Raw genomic sequence first — 18,106 nt, 5'->3', positions numbered from 1 at the left:
CAACGGGCTGCACCGGCCCCGCCTCCGGCCCCGCCCCCACGCCGCGCCCCATGCCCGCGCGCACGGCACGCGCACGCGCACGCTCTTCCTTGTGGGCTGGCCCTGTCTCGCGGACCCGCTCGCGCTCCTGCCACTGCGCCAGCTCCCGCTGGTCGGCCTTGAGCCCCTGGCCCGGGCCAGTGACGTCACCGCCCGTTTCCGGTTGCCCGGCAACAGAGAGCGCAGCGGCGGGGAGCATTCTCCTCCCCCCCAACTCTAGGCCTCGCCCCCTTCGGCTCCGCTTCCGGGGAGGCCTAGGCCGATAGCGGAAGTGGACCTGGCTGGGCGGGGCGGCGGGGGCGGGCAGTGGGCGCTGTTCCTCCTGGGCGGCGGAGGGGCCCGACCGGACGAGAGACGCCGGACGCGGGGCAGGCGCGAGACCCGCCCGACCGGTGGGGGCGTGAGACCGCAGGTGGGTCCTCCGAGGGACGGACGCGGGCGGCGGGGAGGCCGGGTCCCTGGGGAGCGGCGGACGCGGGCGGCGGGGAGGCCGGGTCCCCGGGGAGCGGCGGACGCGGGCGGCGGGGAGGCCGGGTCCCCGGGGAGCGGCGGATGGGAGAGGTACGATGGGCGTGAACTTTTGCCTATCGCACACCCCGCGAGTCCACTTGCACTTTCTGGTTGTGGACTTGATTCTGGACACATGGTCCCAGCCAGCCGCTTCCTCATTCCTGCCTTCTTCCACCCCACATAAAGTTCGGGGGCTCCTATTGGCCCGGTTACAGGTTCAGCGGGGAGTGGTAACAAAGGTTCCAGGCCTGGCCAACGTCAGGACAGGGCCCTGCAGTCTCCCCCAGGTCCTGACCCCCGTGCTTCCGAATTGACACGCTCAAGACTGCTCAACCCCTGCGTGTTTGGGGTGGCCTGGCGGGTGGTCTGTAATCTACAGATTCCCAGTGGGGTGCAGCAAGTGGAAGTGCCCGCTGCCCCTGCCCCATTCGGGGCCCTCCTCCTCCCCTCCCTGCTGGGGGCACCCACCTCAGACAACAGCCATGCATCACTCCAGTCTCCCCACACGTGGCTTCCTCTCTCATTCACCCCTCCAACTGTCCCGTGCCACGGCCGCTGGCCATGTGTGGCCAGTGTGCACTTGGAACGTACCTCGTGCAAACTGGGGTGTGCCGCACGTGCCAAATACAAGTCTTGGAGACAAAGTCTGTTTAACAACAAAAAGCAAAATGGGCCTGTGACGTTTTCTGTGTCCGTCAGGTGTCGAGATGGTATTTGGCATTTTGGGGCTAAATGCCATACGGTGTTAACAGCGACTTCACCTGCTTCCTTTCACTTTTTTGCTTTTCACTGAGGCTCCTGGAAAATTTGAAACTATGCCTGTGGCAGATGTCACATTTCTAGTGCTTTTTCTGACATCCTGTCCGCGGCTGTGTATCCAACTCCTGTTTCCCAGGATTCGTTGTCCTCTGCGGCTTTAGGTGTTTCCTAAATAGAGTAAACTATTGGAAGATTTAACCAAATGCTTGGTGGATCGTAATTGAATCAACCTTACTCATAATTTTAAGTCGAGTTTATTTTTTTAGAGCAGGTTTAGGCTCACAACAAAACTGAGTGGAAGGTACAGGAAATTCCCATAGACTCCCTTTCCCCATAAACGCAACAGCGGCCGCATTATCAACATCCCCACCCAGCACCGAACGTGACGAACCACGGTCCACAGCGGACACGAGGTCACTCCTGGTGCGGCACACCCCGTGGGTTCGGACGAATGTCACGGACACCTGCCCACCACCACGGTGTCGTCCGGAGTAGACCCACGGCCCTGAAACTCCTGTGCTCCTCCCATTCACCCTCCCCCACCCCGGCAGCCGTCCCTCCCCGTGGTCCTGCCTTGTCCAGAACATCCTGGACTTGGAACCGCCCCGGGTGTCGCCCCCTCAGCCTGACTTCTGTCACCGAGTGCTGTGCGTCTGAGGCTCCTCTGTGTCTCTGTGCGGCTCGATGGCTTACTTTTTACTTGAACTTTCCTAAAGGAGAGAGCACCATTACCACCTCTACCCTGCACACTGCTGAGCATGGTGTTCGAGTACCAGACGCCCTTAGTAACCTGACGGGTTGAATTCTAGGTACGCCTCCCTCTGTCTCAGCAGAAGCAAAAGTGGTTATTTTTAGTCCCTCAGGGGCTTCTCAGAAATGCCAGTGCAGTTCCCGAATCTTTTCTGAACAGTTTTAAGTCTCTTTGTTTCGTACGTACAAATGCCCCAAAGCCAAGACAGCTCAGCGAAAAGTCAGCCTTTAATCATGTTTCCGGGCGCTGTTCTCCCTTCCCCAGCACTTCATACAGTGGGGGTTTTAACAAAAATTCCCCAGGCAGCCGGCTTAGAAGTTGGGCTTTTACTCTGGGAAGTTTTAGACACGCCCCAGCTGGAGGGCCCCATTCCTGATTTCCTAGAATTTCGAGGTCTGGATTGCTTAAGCGAAAAAGGGGAATCCAACGTCAGAAACCCGATTCTGGGAAGGAGACGGGCGTTTCTGTGTCTCCTGAGTTCAAAATAAGACATCTGTGACTGGGTCACTCTGGGGGTGCGCGGGCGCTGTGGGGGCTGAGCACCGTCCCAGGCCCCCGTGCTCGGTGCCAGGAACACCCCAGTCGTGATGGCCACAGACGTCTCCAGACATGGCCCACTGTCCCTGGAGACGGAGCGGCCCCAGGCGAGACCCTGGCACAGCTGGGAGCTAGGCACAGCACCCTGGAGAGAGCGCCATCTGTGAGTGGATGGGCCTGGCCTGCTGTGGCCGCACTGTGTCCGTTTCAGACCAGGGTCTTCTCAGAGTCCAGTCCACATCCTGAGCATCCTGACGTTAAAAGGAAGCTTGGTCAGCCAGCTAGCGGAGTCTGCGTCGGGACGGGAGCGGAGCGGCTTCCCCTGCTGACCTGCGGGCCTCTGCTCAGTGAAAGGGCCCCTTGAAACCTCAGGCGGAGGCCTAGAAGGAAGAGGCGCGGCTCCTGAGCAGACAGCCACCCCTGGTCTCTGTCACACTGTGCTTTCTGTCCCCAGGGGACACGGTTTCCTCACAGTCCTTGTATATCTGCCTCTGTGGCGGGAGAGGCCCGGCGTCCGCGGCGGCCCCAGTGCACCCAGCACCCCCTTGAAGCGCAGGCAGTGGGCACGGGAGTCCTGGGCTCGGATCCCCGGCCCGCCCCCTACTTGCCCTGCGATCTGCCCCTCAAAGCTCCAGGGAGGGCCCTTCCTGCCTCTCCCAGCTCCTGGGGGTCACAGGCCATCCTGGGCGTCCCTCGGCTTGCGACGCACCCCCGGTCACATGGCCGACTTCTCCGAGTGTTTGTCCGGATTTCCCGGTTCTCATAAAGGTGTGTGTCCTTGGATTGAGGGCCACCCTGTCCGGTATGACTTCATCTTGACATCTGCAAAGATTGCAGTTTCCCGACAGGGGCTCACTCACAGGTGCCAGTGGTTAGGGTTTGAACATCCGTTTGGGGGGGACACGATTCCACCCATGATAGACGGATGGGGAGTGACTGCTGATGGGCAGTCTTTTGAGGTGATGAGCACGTTCTGGAATTAGTGGTGATGATTGCACTCTTCTGCGATCTTACTAAAAACCGTTGAATTGTGTACCTTAAGTTACTTACGTGTGAACCGTATCACAATTGGTTAAGACATAAAAGAAATACCAGGAGGGCGGGAGTATGTAGAACCCCTGGATGGCACCCGGCCTGGAGTGATCTCTGCAAACCACTTCCTGCAGGACGAGTTGGGGAACTTGGCCCCGAAAACAAAGACATGAGGGCTGGATGCCAGCAAAGCCGCACACCCTGGGGGGGCTGGGGGCTGGGGCCACCTTTGTGTGAGTTCCGCAGGACGGCAGGTGGCCTTCCCACTCAGCCAGCGGTGGGGACACTGAGAAGACAGCGCCGGGGGGTGTGGCCTTTGACAGGACAGAGCCTGGGCTTCCAGCACCTTCCAGCTGAACCTCAGCCGCTGGGCCAGGAGCCGGGGTTTGCTGATCTGGGACCGACCTCTGAGGCTGGGGCTCGTTTGTCTGGAGCCCCAGCTCCAGGGCAGGGTCCCCTTAGCAGCAGCATGTCAGGGCCAGGGCCAGGGCAGGGTGTGGGGGCACCGGAAGGAAGCGGCAGCCGCAGCTCTGGGCCTCTCCCCGGGGGGGGGGGGGGGGGGGGGGGGGAGGGGGAAGGGGGTGCTTAGAGGGACTATGTTGTGTTTGGTTTTCAGAAAAAAGGGGGGGTGAGGAGGGTGTGGGTAGGGGCGGGGGAGTTTGGCGGCTTACCTTCCTCAGTCTAGAAGTTTCTGAGTGCCGCCACATCTCGTCTGTGGGAAGCACCAGGACAGCCCCCCCCCCGGAGCCCTTAGCACCGAATCCCCTGCCCCACCCTCCCCTGCGCCAACCGCGGAGGTGTTCCGGGAAGAGCTGGTAATGGGACCAGGGGCGGCGGTGGGGGGGCTTCCCGGGCACCCTGGGCTCCTGCCGCCCCTCAAGGCAAAGGCACCTTCTGGGGGCCACCGCCCCTTGTCCGGGGGTCGGGAGGGGGGTGCACGTGTTCCTGAGAGAAGGCTGTTTGCTTTTGAGGGGAATTCTACCATCAGGGAAGCTTTTTAGGAAATCATTGCTTCCACTTAAAAAACCTTCCCACTTCCTGAGAAGAGACCGAAAGCAGGCAGGAGCCCTGTAAGCCCCCCACTGCCCTGCCCCGCCCCACCTTCCAGAACCATCCCCGTGTGCGTCTGGTCCGTGGCACGAAGGCGTGCAGACAGACCACCGCCCTCAGTACCCCTGAGGCCGCACTCCCATGTCACACGGCGTGCTTCTGTCCTGTGTCCCCAGGTGACAGGGTCTCAGCCTAAACTCCCAGAGCCATCCGCGGGAGGCCCCAGGTAAAAAGCGACAGCAGGGCACTGGCGGGCTGTGTTTCTCTCGCCCCAGGATTGCTGTCCGGGGCGTAGCTTAGCCGCGGTGAATAAGGAGCCGGGGAATCAGGCGACCCACAGGAGGGGCTGCGGTGGCCCCTGTCGGGCTGGACATAACCCCCACCCTGTCTCCTCAAGCGGAAGGGAGTCTGCAGGTTGAAGACAGACCTCGAACGAGGAAGTATCTAAGCCGCGTCGGAGGAGGAGCAGAAGGTGGCCCACAGGGGATTCCTGTCCCTTGACCTGTCCCCAGAGGGGCCTGAGAGCGGCCAGGTTTGCAGCGCGACCCCCCCGGGCAGGTGTGCAGGCCGCTTGGGCGTTACTGGGCGTAGGCGGGGAGCGGGTTCCGTGCCGGCGTGTCTAGCACGGGCCCACCAGGGGCGCACGGCCGGTCTGACAGAGGGTCGGGGTGGGTGTGGCTGCGCCCCGTCCTCTGAAGCGCCACCTTCCCACCGCCCAGGCCCTCCCGCTGGAACCAGGGAGGGTCGGCTGGCCCGGCCACACCCGTTCTGTGCAGGCTTCACAGGGCCGCAGGGGGGACCGGCCCGGCCTGGAGGGCAGTTGGCACTGGCTTTGGGTTAGGCTGGCAGAGACCCAAATAACGGAGAGGGGGCCCGCCGTGGCGGCACGCGGCCGGGCAGAAAGAGTGGTGGCTTCACCCACAGCCCAGGGGTCCCGCTCTGGCCCCTCCCCCTCCCCGCCGCCAGGATGGAAACTCCGACCTAAGTAATCGTTAACCAGGCAGTACGGAGACATGGTCTTCTAATCCAGGGTCTCGCCCGAGGTGACTCGGCCCCCAGGGGACCCTGGTCACGACGGGGGGCGGGGATGCCACCCCACAGTGCCCCGGGGAGACCCGGTCGGCCCGCTGTCGGTGCCGCACTGCTTGGGGGTGACCGTAAAGCCGAATCCACCAAGGCGCCGGTCGATGGTGCCAGAGCCCCCGGGCCGCCCTGGGGAGGGAAGCGGACGCGCTTCTCTCCCTTGTCGCCCCGTGTCCTCGTCAGAGCACAGGCACCTCGAGCCACCGGCCGGGGGTCATCACGGGACCTCCCTCCTTCCAGTCGTCCCGGCACCGTCTACTCTCTGTGCCTCTCGGTGGCTGCTCCAGGGCCCCGTGAGCAGGGGTTACAAGCCGCGCTGGCCTCCGTGCGAGCGAACAGGGACGCCTCAGCCGTTTAGGGCCCCGGATACAGGCCTGCCCGTGCCCCCACCCCCCCTTTCTCAGATAACATCCGCGTGCCTTACTCCCACTCATCGACAGCGCACAGCCCTGTGTCTTCAGTTCACAAGGCTGCTCAAGCACCTCCTCTGGTTCCAGAACATTCCATCACCCCATAGGAAACCCGGTCCCCATCAGCCGTCACCCCCACTCCTCCCCCGGCCCCCACGAGCCCCCTTCCTGTCCCTGGATGGGCCTGTTCTGGAAGTTTCACACCCGCGGACTCACACTCCGTGTGGCCTCTCGTGTCGGGTTCCTTCCCTGAACGTCGTGTGTTCGGGGGTCCGTCCGCGGGGCAGCGGGGGTGAGCGCCTCGCTCCTGCTCGCGGCCGAGGGATGTGTGCGTGTGCGGCGGACCCAGCTGGTTCATGTGGTCACCTGTTGATGGACGTTTGGGTTGTTTCCACTTTTTGGTGAACGTTATGAATTGCGCTGCCGCGAACACGCATGTATGTTTCGTGTGCACGTGTGTTGTCGCCTCTCTTGCCTGCGGATCTGAGAGGCATCGCTAGGCCCCGGGGTAGCCCCGTGCTGGGCTGTTGTCCCCAGCGGTCGCTGCCTTTTACGCGCACACTGGCGTAAAGGCCCGGGGGTTCCGGTCTGCCTGTCCTCGCTGGCGCTGGTGACGGGCTTTGTGACCGCTGTTGTCGTGGGAGCGCTGGTTTCTCCGTCCCTCTGACCCCGCCGTCTCCGGTCAGCTCTTCCGACCCTGATGCTCACCTTCTGTGTTTTGCGCGGTTCCTGTGCCTTGATTGCGGCTCAGCTGGGCCCAAAGGAGTGGTGGGGCTTTGCCTGTCCACGCAGAGGGTGGGAGGCCTCGCCAGCCACGCCGCAGGCAGGAAGGGCCCGGGCCCACGGGTAGCCAGGCTGGGCTGCCGCAGTGTCGTCCGCAGCGAGTCACTGTGCCCAGGCTCGTTATGAAACTCCGCAGGGTCATGAGTTCAAAGTGGAGTGGGCAGGGCTGGGCTGGAAAGTCCTAACACCCAGGCGTGGGCAGGGGTGCCCCCCGCTGGGGCCCCAGGAAGCCCCCTTTCCCCCCTTTTCTGGCTTCCAGAGGCCCCGCATCCTGGGCCCACGGCCTCTCCTCATCCTCCCGGCCAGCAGCACGGGGTCTGCCCACCTCTCTGCCTCCCTCTCGTGAGGACCTCGCCAGGACGCTGGGCCCCTGGGGCACCCAGGGGCACCCCCGCCTCAGGGACCTTGACAGGGTCCTCTCTGCCACGTGAAGTGATAGGTTCCCGGTCACAGAACCAGGACGGGGACGCTTTTGGAGGCCCTTATCCTTCCCACCGTCTCCTGCCCACTCACCAGGGCAGGGAGCCTGCTTCACACTCTTGCACGTCAGGTGCTGCCTCAGCCCCGGGAGCAGGCCGTGGGGACACACCAAGGACAAGGCCGACGCTGGCCAGGTGGGACAGCTGTGAGCAGGCGGGAGGGTGGCAGTGGGGTCCCTCCATGTCTGCCGCCACCTCCCATTTGGCCCCCGGTGGCCGCAGAAGGACCAGCTCTCGAGGCTCTGCTTGGGTGCTGGCGCCCTTCAGCCGCGAGCAATCTCTCTTTAAGTCTCGTGGCCGAGAGTCCACACGGCCCACACCGCTCAGCTGGGGCTCCCAGCTCGGCCACAGCGGGCACAGAGTCGGCCCAGTTCTGGCGAGGCAGGTGCGCAGGCCGCACGTGGCCCCAGAAATGCAGTCGCCGGCTCCGGGGGCACCTTGTCAGGACCCAGGGTCCCGGGAGGCCCCTTCTTCCCACGTCCCGGCAACAGAGGGCCACAGGCCGTGGTGGAGCCATGACAGCTCTAAGTGTTGGCTGGGAGCCCAGGTGCCCCCATTGCCAGCCCGCCGTCTGGGTCACCCTCCCCGCATCCCGGGCCGCCGTGGGCACTCATCTCCGAGAGTCTGGGGACCCCTGCACCCGGACAGGTAGCGCCTGTGGTGCACGTTCTCTGCGGGGGCCGCCGCGGGGGCTGGGGGTGAGTGGGGTCCCTGCAGAAGGGGGCTTGATGAGGGAAGCAGAGGCCAGAGCCACGTGGGCCGATGGCCAAAGATGTGACGCCCTGGAAGCCGGGAAAGGCGAGGACTCCCAGGAGGGCCGTCTCGGACCTGGAGCCTCTAGAACTTTCTGATAGCACGGTTGGGCTGTTAGGAGCCCTGAGTCTGTGGGACTTTCCTAGAGCCACGTGCTGGATCTTGAGGGGTGGAGTCAGAGGAGTGAGCCCCCCCCTCCCCCCACAGTTTAAGTAAAGGAGAAGCTGGCGGGGGTGGGCATTCGTAAGCGGTTACTTGGTTACTTGTTGTAGGCAGCAAATGGAGGAGGGATACGGAGGGCCGCAGGGCGGGGCCGCAGGGCGGGGCCTGGCACTTCCGCCTCTCCCCGCGCTTCCCCTTCTGCGCCTTCTGTGAACTCCTAAGACCCCGCCCCGCCTGCCCCTCTGGCACCCGGCCTCCCCCATCGCAGCCCGGCCTTCGCTCCCGGGACAGTGTGGGGTGATGGGCAGTGCCAGGCACAGCATGGTGACTGTGTCCCGCCTGAGCGCCCGGCCTCACGTGCTCCATTGCGCTCTCTCCCACTCCCTGACGTGGGGCGTGTCCTGTCCCAGGTAACAGGACACGGAGCACAGAGAGAGGCTGGAAGAGTAGGGGGAGATAGGGCCCTCACCGCCCTGGGCAGGGCCGTGTCCCCAGAAGCCAGTGGGCGCCCATCCTGGTCCCAGCTTGGACAGACAGGACCCAGACGGGCTCGTCCGGGCCTCTTAGGCAGGCCCCGTGGGGCAGCGTGTCCCCCCAGAATTGCCGTCCGTCCATTGGGAGCACGGTTTCTGCGCATGTCCTCAGGGTGGTGAGGTCTGCTCCCGGCCCTCTCCTGGCCCTGGCGGTGCTGGCCATCCTTGGTGCCCCCCCTTGACCTCCATCCTCATGCAGCCTTCTCCCGTGTGTCTGCGTGTCCTTCTGCGAGGACAGCCGTCATCGGACTAGGGACACCTGGATAATCCAGGAGGAGCGCGTCCCGAGATGCTCAGTCACCTCCGCAAAGCACCTTTTTCCAAATAAGGTCCGTTTGCAGGTCCCAGGGATGGAGACCTCCCTTCGCCCTTGGCCGCCACTGACCTGCTGCGGTCGCCGTTGGCCGCTGCGCGGCTTTGCACACGACCCCTCCCGCCGTACAGCAGGGGCTCCGCCAGCTCTGGCTCGTCGGGGGCTTTGCCTCAGCGCCTTCTGCCGAGGTGGCGGACCGTTGTGTCCACCGGCGCCCTCTCCGTGAAACTGAAAACCACGAGTCTCGGGGGCCTCCCGATCCAGCCCCGTGTGCTTCCGAAAGAGGGTTTCCAGAAACAGGTGACCCTTCTCCCCTTTCTGTGTTCCAGATCTCGGGGGAGGCCGGGGACGCCGCGAATCTCCGGTCCCCCGTCCCCGCGGCTGACAGCAGCGCCCTGCCCGGGGCCACTCTGCAGAGGCCTCGCCGGGGAGCACGGGCCGGGCACGGGGCCACCATGTCCAACCCCTTCCTGAAGCAAGTTTTCAACAAGGACAAGACTTTCCGGCCCAAGCGCAAGTTCGAGCCGGGCACCCAGCGGTTCGAGCTGCACAAGAAGGCGCAGGCGTCGCTGAACGCGGGGCTCGACCTGAAGCTGGCCGTGCAGCTGCCCCCCGGCGAGGAGCTCAGCGACTGGGTGGCCGTGCACGTGGTGGACTTCTTCAACCGCGTCAACCTCATCTACGGCACCATCGGCGACGAGTGCACGGAGCAGTCCTGCCCGGTCATGTCCGGCGGCCCCAAGTACGAGTACCGCTGGCAAGACGAGCACCAGTTCCGCAAGCCCACGGCGCTGTCGGCCCCCCGCTACATGGACCTGCTCATGGACTGGATCGAGGTGCAGATCAACAACGAGGAGCTCTTTCCCACCCACGTGGGTGAGTCGGGGCGGCCGGGCCGGGCGGGTAGGACTCGCGTTCGAACGGTCGGCCCGTCTCGAGCGGGCAGTTCAGGGGCGTTTAGCAATATGTTCTCAGGCTTATGCAAGTGCCACAACTGGTTCTGGAACATTCCACCACCCTGAAAGAAGCCCCCTCCCCCAACACCCATGAGCCCCCTTCCTGTCCGTGGATGAGCCTGTTCTGGACATTTCACACGCGTGGCCTCTCGTGTCTGGTTCCCACCCTGAGCGTCGTGTTCAGGGTCCGTCCGCGGGGCAGCGGGGGTGGGCGCCTCGCTCCTGCTCACGGCCGAGGGATGTGCACGTGCGCGGGGAACACGGTCGTCTGTGGACGTGCGCGTGCGCGGTGGGCACATTGTTCTTTAAGTTAAGGACCCTGGGATGGGAGATGACTCTGGATCGTCCTGCTGCGGCCTGAGTGTCATCACAAGGGCCCTTGTGAGAAGGAGGCAGAGTGAGATCCGACTTGAGAGAGAAGGTGGCGCGGCAGCCGGGAAGGGGGGAGGGGTCGTGGGCTTCCAGAGGCAGCAAGGACACGGACTGACCCCGGAGCCCCCGGAGGGAACAGTGCCTCCAGCACCTTGACCAACAGGAGGCCAGCGACAGACTCGGAACTTGTGGCTTCCGGCATTTAAGCCGCCAGGCCGGTGATAGTTTGTTACAGTGGCACCGGGAGACTCCCTGGGACACGGCTTCGACTGTCCCCGCCAGTGTTGACACGGCATCCCCGAGCAGCAGCAGGGCAGACAGGTCTCAGGCCCGGCCCCCGGGCCCCCCTCCGCGTGTGCACTCCGTCCGTCACTGTGGCTGCCAGCCCTGCTGAGACCCCAACAGGTCCCACCTGCTCCTTGGGGGGGGGGGGGGGCGGCACCTTAGAGCTTGAGGCCCCAAGCCTGCCCCTCGCCACGGAAGGTGACTCCTAAGCTTACCGAACAGGACACCGACGAGAGGCAGAGAAAAGTAACTTGGCAGGTGCCTCTCAGCCGTCCAGTGGGACCCTGAGGCCTCACGCAGGCCCTTGTGCTCCAGGCTCTCGGGGCCCCAGGCCCGTCCCACACGGTCACATCGGGTGGGGGGGGGTCCGGCCTGGCCAGCGTCACCCTGAGGCTTGCAGGGCCCTGGCCAGGCAGGCAGAGGAAATGCTTCACGCAGAGTGGGGTCCCGTGTGCTGGGCGCCCCCTGGGGCTGGGGTTGTGGCTTCCAAGGGAAGGACGGGGTCCACGCTTCATCCCGGCTCCCGTGTGGGTTCCGTTCACGCTTGTGCGTCCGCTTGGGTCTCGAGCCACCAGCCTGTGCTCTTAATGTCGGACCGGGGGTTGCGCACTTTTCCTCGTGGGGACCAGTTGGTAAATCTCTCCGGCTTGGCCGGCCACACGGTATGTGTCTTGACGGCTCACATCTGCGTCATAGACCGAAAGCTGCTGTAGGCGGTTCATAAACAAACGGGTGCACCTGTGTCCCGGTGTCACTTTATTTGTAAGAGCAGACGGGGCCGGGTTCGCACCCCGCGGGAGAGTCCTCAGGAGCGTGTGCGGCTTAGTCCTGGAAGATTCTGTGTCAGACCCGTCCAGACCAGCCTGCTTTAAACTGCCCCCCTTCACCCAGGAACGCCCTTGGCGGCTCCCGTCCTAGGACAGAGGCGCAGCGGGGGCCGGGGCGGCCTCACACCCGGGCCCCGTGTGGGTTTGGTGCCGAGCCGGGCTCCCCGGGGCTCCGTTTGTCCGCTTGCTGTGGGCCTGATGTTCCTTCTGAGCTTAAAGCCCCTTTCCACTACGAGGGGCCCCAGTGCGTGGGGACTGCCAGCCCTCAAGGTGACCGTCCCACCGCGTGGGTTCCAGGGGCTTTCAAGGAAAGCATCTGCTCCGCAGGGACCCACAGACCATTCGGTTTCACGTCCAGAGTCGAGGGATGGGGAACGTGCACAGGCCTCAGTGAGCCTGAGCAAAGGCTCCACAGAGTCAGCCGGGAACGGCCCGTTCACCACGCTCGGACGCTTGCCCATGACCGAGGCCCATCGTTCCCCTGCCCCGAGAGGCCACCTGGGCCCAGATACAGGGGAGGGAGCAGGGTGGCACCTGGGACGCGCAGGGTCAGGCTGCACCGGTCACAGTCCGCTCTTAGAGAGCCTTCTCCCTCCCACTTGCCTCCGGGTAGAGGACAGACAGCCCCGTGGGCCCTGCCGCGTGGGGCGCTGGCTGGCCGTCCCTCTCTCGCTGCGGCGCCGTCCTGAGAGCTTTCCCGCACCCGCATCCCGCACGCGCCGGTGTGTCCAGCTGGGGGGACGTGCGCCCGGCACACGGGGGCTTCCCGCAGGGCGCGGCGTCTCTGTGCGTCCTCTCCCTGGGCTGCTAGCCCCTCACGTCGGGGACGGGGGCCCCTCGCTCTTTCCGGTCCCGGGCGCGCACCTGCCCGTGCTGGCTGCACCCCTTCCGTGCCGCGGGACGGAGGGACGTGAACGGATGGGGGTGGAAGGGGCACGCGGGGGCGCCTGACGCGACCCACCGCGGCCCAAGGAAGCGTCGGTGACGGCAAACGGAGAGGACGTGGTAAAGACGAACCGGGGGTGGGGGCAGGAGGACCGGGAGCCCATCAGGGAGTCTGCTAAGGACAAGAAGCCTCACCGGAAACGCGCGGGGCGCCCACGCGCCGGAACCCAAGTGGGGTCGGGAAGGGGGGAGGTGGGCCCCCCGCCCCCCTGAGCCTCTCGCCCCGCCCACAGGCACGCCGTTCCCCAAGAACTTCCTGCAGGTGGTGAGGAAGATCCTGTCGCGACTGTTCCGCGTGTTCGTGCACGTCTACATCCACCACTTCGACCGCATCGCGCAGATGGGCTCCGAGGCGCACGTCAACACCTGCTACAAGCACTTTTACTACTTCGTCAAGGAGTTCGGCCTCATCGACACCAAGGAGCTCGAGCCGCTGGTGAGCGGGCCGGGACTGGTGGGCGGGGGGGACGCTGGGGTCCCGGGCTGGTCCGCAGGGCCCAGACCCCCGGCTTGGCGGCGGCCCCCGCGGCTCCACGGCCCGAAGTCGGCGGAGGGGAGCGGAGGGGGGTTCTTTGGGCTTGGGCCCAAATTGGTGACGCAGTGACACTCGAGTGGGCTGTTCGGGTTCCTGGCAGGCTCACGGGACCCCCCCCCTTCACCCCCGGGCTTACTTTTGGTTCTGGCTGCTCTGTGCCCCCCGCTGGCGGTCATGGCGGGGATGCGGCTGCCATGCCCTCGGGGACCCTGGGGAGGTCACCCTGCAAACACCAGCTGCCCGGTGGCCAGGCCCAGACATCTCAGTCTCCCCCACCCTTGTCCTCACTGCCTGGCTGGAGACCAAGCAATGATTTCTTTCTTTTTTTTTTTTTTTTTTTTTTTTTAATGTTTATTCGTTTTGAGTTCAAGGCAGAGCTGGAGCGGGGGAGGTGCAGAGAGAGAGGGAGACACAGAATCCAAAACAGGCTCCAGGCTCCGAGCCGTCAGCACAGAGCCCGAGGCGGGGCTCGAACCCACAGACCGTGAGATCGTGACCTGAGCTGAAGTCAGACGCTCAAAGGAGGCTCAGTTTGTTTGTTTGCTTGTTCATTTTAATGTTTACGTATTTATTTTGAGAGAGAGAGGAAGTGGGGGAGGGGCAGAGAGAGGATCCCAAGTAGGCTCTGCCCGGTCAGCGCAGAGCCCAGTGTGGGGTTCGATTTCACGACCACGAGTCGCTCACAACCTGAGCTGAAATCAAGAGTCGGATGCTCAACCGAGTGAGCCACCCAGGTGCCCCGATTTTTTTTTTTTTTTAGCTTCGTGCCCCGATACCCTCATCATTTCTCCCGTATCGATGCTTCCAGTTCTTTCTGGGGCCAGCGAGACTTCCCCGGGCTGTGTGTAAAGGGCGTGGGCTGGTGCTCATCTGCCCGCTGCTCCTGCACACCGAGGCTCCCGGGGTCTTGCCGTCGTGCAGACTTCGTGCCTTAGCGTTTACGCGTTGCCGCAGCCGCTCTCCCTCGACAACACTGCCTTTTTGGCCCTTCACAGAATGGCTTGGGCCCCCCCCCCTGCGCCACCCGGTTATCTGTTCCGTTGTTCGTAAGGTTTGGCGAGAAATGAAGCCTGCGGGTCCCTTGAGGCCGGATCTGCTTTTTCGGGGTGTGGTTTCTGTCCTTCTCGTCCTGACGTCCCGCTCATTCTTAACAGAAAGAAATGACTGCACGGATGTGCCACTGAGCGCCGCTCGGCCCTGCGGCCACCGAGGCAGTGCCCAGGGGACACTCTAGCCTGAGGGCCACGTCTCCGGAACATGGGCCCGTGCTTTCTAGAAAGCCCAGCAAGTGATCGGAGCTCCATGCTGTCGCGGCTACGCTGAGCGCCGGGGTCGAGTCCTCCCCGATCCCAGATGCAGCAGCCGTGGGTCTGGCCACCCTGAGCCCGTCTCCTCGGCCGGCATTGAACTTGGACTCCGTGGTTGTATGTGTTGGGCACCTGGGAAAACCCACTGTGTTTGTAAAGCACTTGCGTTTGCCCAGTGGGCCCGCACGGACCTGTGCCCTGCGGGCAGCCGGCGCCTGGGAGCCCCGTGTCTGCTTCACGACAGGTACGACAGGGACCCCACAGCCTGCCTCCCGGCCCCCCCGGGCCCCTTCGTGGATCATGAAAGATACGATTTTTCTTTTCCTACACGGGAGCCTGCCTTCCCCTTTAGAAGAATATCCCCTCTCCCGTGGGGACAACACAGGATGAGTCCCCTGGAACCGCTCTCCTGGGCGGGATCTTTGAGTCTTGCCAGATGTTAGCTGGCCGAATGTCGTCCTGCAGAGCCTGCCAGCTTCACATCGAAACCCTCTGTCTGCGTGGCCCTGTGTGGCTGTGGGATCCGAATCCCACCACTGTCTCCCACGGGCCCTGGGAGGGGTGGCCAGGGCCCCGTCGGGGGCTGCACCGAAGTGACCACGGGAAGCCCCGTTCTGCCCCGAGTTCGTGCCTCTGCCTGCCCACACATCCTCCGTGGCGTCTCGCCATGGCTGCCCTTCCAGTGTGGACCGTGCCGACTCAGTACCTCTGGGTGTCTGGGATGCTCGCAGACGTGAGGGGCACCGTCACCCAGCACCAAACAAGTGCAATTAACATGAGCTCGGGCCTCGGTCCTTCCGGAAGCCTCCGGGGCCCAGCTCAGCGGGGGGCCTGGCAAGACAGCCTCCCAGGACGAGGAAACTGTCCAGTCGGATGTCGCCCCTTCACATGCAAGACCACAGCCAAACCGCAGAACCACTGTGCGCCCCAGGGTTCCCAGCTGCTCCCGCCGTGCGGCCAGGCCGGGGACGGTGTGGCAGGGACCCTCTGCATCCTCCCCGCCCACGGGTGTTCCCACCCGAGCATCAGAATAAATTGTGCCATTTTTGTACCCGCGGCTGCTGGTGGTCATTTCCATTTTCCTGGCGGGGGGGGGGGGGGGGAGCCGGTGTTGGGACACGTCACGGCCATTGTCCCCAGGGTGCCCTCATCCCCAAGGGGCGAGGGATCCTAGATGTCACGATGGCCGGTGGCCCGCCAGAGTGCCCCAGATAGGTAAACAGACGCACAGGCTATGGGTGAAGTTAGGATTTCGTGGGGTGGTGAGGATGGAAGTCCCCGGAAAGCAGGCTGAGAACCGTGGGGAAGGCACGTGCTCTGTCCCCTGTTTCTGTTTCGTCAGTTGTCGCCAGTGCTTAGGCACAATTTTAACTCTCCCTTTCTGCTGTGCGGGAGAAGGAGCCAGAAAATGTTGAACCCACTGCAGCGTGATAGGGCAGAACCAGCCAGGAGTTTTCTGGGCAGCCAGCTCTGAGCAGACACCTGAGTCATTCACCCCGACTGCTCTTTCTTCTGTGCAAGATGGGGTCCCTCTCCAATGCACGTGCCCCGGTTCCGGGGCCCCCAGGCGTGGGTCTCTGGCAAGTGGGAGCAGACGAAGGGGCGGTGGGTAGGGCTGCGCAGGAACCAGGGCAGGGCTGGCTTCTCGCCCCTAGAGGGCGTGCTGTCTCCGTGGGAATTGAGCGGCTTCTCGGGAATCACGTTATCTGGAAACACCTTCTAAAGGAGCCATGGTCTCCTTACCCGTTGACTTTGCAAATGCACCACAATTTCCAGAAACAGCTAAAAATTTGGGAGCTGCTATTGTCATCTGTAATCACCCCCAAAGATGTCCCCTTCCTGGTCCTGGGACCTGTCGCCTCATGGCACAGAGGGGACCTTGTCAAGGTCCCTGAGGTGGGATGACCCTGGGGTTCTGGGGGAACCGGCCCTGCCCACACCTGGGTGTAAGGACTTCTGAGCCCAGAACCGTCAGAGAACCATCGTGTGTGGCCTTAAGACCCCCCCTGCTTCGGGCTGCTGGGAACGCAGGGATCTGAGGCCAAACGGGGTGGGTGGTTCACGTCAAAACCCCAGAAGCGGTCCAGCCGGGAAAGGTAATGGGGGGCCAGGCGTTGGCATGGAAATCTGGTCAGACGGGGAGGACGAGGGAGGACACGGCGGGGCTGCTCGGACAAGACCGCTGGCCGAGCCCCCTCCTGGCCAGCGGGGACTCCCAGGAGTGGCGGGAATCTGCATCATTCCCGCGGAAACCACGCAGGAGGCAGCCTCTGGTGTTCGTGAAGGAACGTTCTGGTAATTCGGGAACAGCTGGACGAGGGCACCTCAGAAGATCAGGAGCCCCTGTCACTGGAAGTCGCCCCGGGGCGGGCTCTACCCCTCAGAACCCCCTCCTTAGTTGCACCAGCCCTCGCCAGAGGCCTCCCCAGGCCCTGTTGCTTTGCAGCGATTCCTGAGGTGGAAGCAAAGTCAAGGTGGGAATGACTTGGATCCTTTCTTCGTCCCAAAAACCGACCGTGAAGTACTGGACCGAGATGCTGGTTCTGGTCTTGACCACCAAGTGGAGAGGCAGGTGGGGGCCACGGAGCCGGGGCAGGCCCAGGGTGACGCAGGCGGACAGGCGGTGTGGACAAGCCCAGGCACGCACCGTGCAGGTGCCCCATCAGTTAACCGATGCCTCCTGGTTGTTGCCGTGACTTTGGCGACAATAAATTCTCTAGTCAGATCTTTATAAATATCCCCGATTGTGGATACAGGTAAAATGCCAGGGTTGGCGTCTGTGTGTGTCAGAGGGCATTACCCTGGGGGACATTTTGGTGAGTTGGGGAGTACCCTGCAGAAAGGGGGCACTAATTTACATCCCCATCTACACAGGTTCAGGGATCCCACTTCCTTACATCCTCCCAAAACTGGGTGTTAGGCCGCATGTCATTACCTATTTGATAGGAAAACACTCTCACCGCACGTTGACCATTTATATTGCCAATGTATATCCTTTGTCCTTTTTTCCATCGGAAAGTGGTCTTTTCTTATTGGTTTCTAAAAACTCTTTACATGTTGGGTGTAGAGACCCTTTAATAATACTTGCTTATAAAAGCTTTTTTGCATATAATTTGTCCTATATGTTACACAGATTTCTCCTGGTTTCTTGTTTAACTTTATGATCATTTCAACATAACTTTTTTTTCTTCTTCTTCTCTTTACCAGCTTTCACATTTTTGGTCATTCTTTTCCTCGACGTTTTCTGCCCGTAGTGACAAACTTACAAACTTGGGCTGGGGAGGCCTTTATGGAAATATTCACCTCTGTTTTCTTCTGGTTCTTCATGGTTTTCCTCTTTTTTTATTTTGTAGATGTTTATTTATTTATTATTTGTTCGGGGGCGGGGGGACGGGCAGAGAGAGACAGAGAGAGAATCCCAAGCCGGCTCCGAGCTATAAGTGTAGAGCCTGAAGCGGGGCTCAAACTCAGGAACTGTGAGATCACGGCCTGAGCCAAAACCAAGAGTCAGATGCTTAACCAACCGAGCCACGCAGCTGCCCCTCTTCTTTTCTCAAATATTAAACGTTGGATAAACTTGAGAGTTTCATTTCCACGTATGGTGTGAGGTAAGGCTCTAGAGACATTTTTATTTTTTTTAATGTTTATTTTTGAGAGAGAGAACATGAGCAGGGAAGGGACAGAG

At 62.6% G+C, this 18,106-nt stretch overlaps 1 protein-coding gene across 4 annotated transcripts; it reads left to right on the top strand.

Moving 5' to 3' along the window:
- Positions 1-40: 40 nt before the first annotated feature.
- Positions 41-15,469, top strand: MOB3A (MOB kinase activator 3A). 4 transcript variants are annotated; one of them, XM_043586033.1, is made up of 4 exons: positions 41-451; positions 9,524-10,070; positions 12,813-13,015; positions 14,269-15,469. In XM_043586033.1, exons 2-4 carry the CDS (start codon positions 9,650-9,652, stop codon positions 14,296-14,298), a joined length of 654 nt encoding a protein of 217 aa, XP_043441968.1. In that variant the 5' UTR covers positions 41-451; positions 9,524-9,649; the 3' UTR covers positions 14,299-15,469. The 4 variants fall into 4 exon arrangements, with proteins under 4 accessions (XP_043441968.1, XP_043441965.1, XP_043441966.1 ...); XM_043586030.1 differs by having other exon boundaries at positions 48-451; positions 13,875-15,469; XM_043586031.1 differs by lacking the exon at positions 41-451 and adding an exon at positions 4,301-4,443 and having other exon boundaries at positions 13,875-15,469.
- The last annotated feature ends 2,637 nt before the right edge of the window (positions 15,470-18,106 follow it).

The sequence above is a fragment of the Prionailurus bengalensis genome, chromosome A2 (genome assembly GCF_016509475.1).
Source record: "Prionailurus bengalensis isolate Pbe53 chromosome A2, Fcat_Pben_1.1_paternal_pri, whole genome shotgun sequence".
NCBI lineage: Eukaryota > Metazoa > Chordata > Mammalia > Carnivora > Felidae > Prionailurus > Prionailurus bengalensis.
The sequence above is the reverse complement of the archived record's forward strand: the minus strand, read 5'-3'. Positions and strand labels throughout refer to the sequence as shown.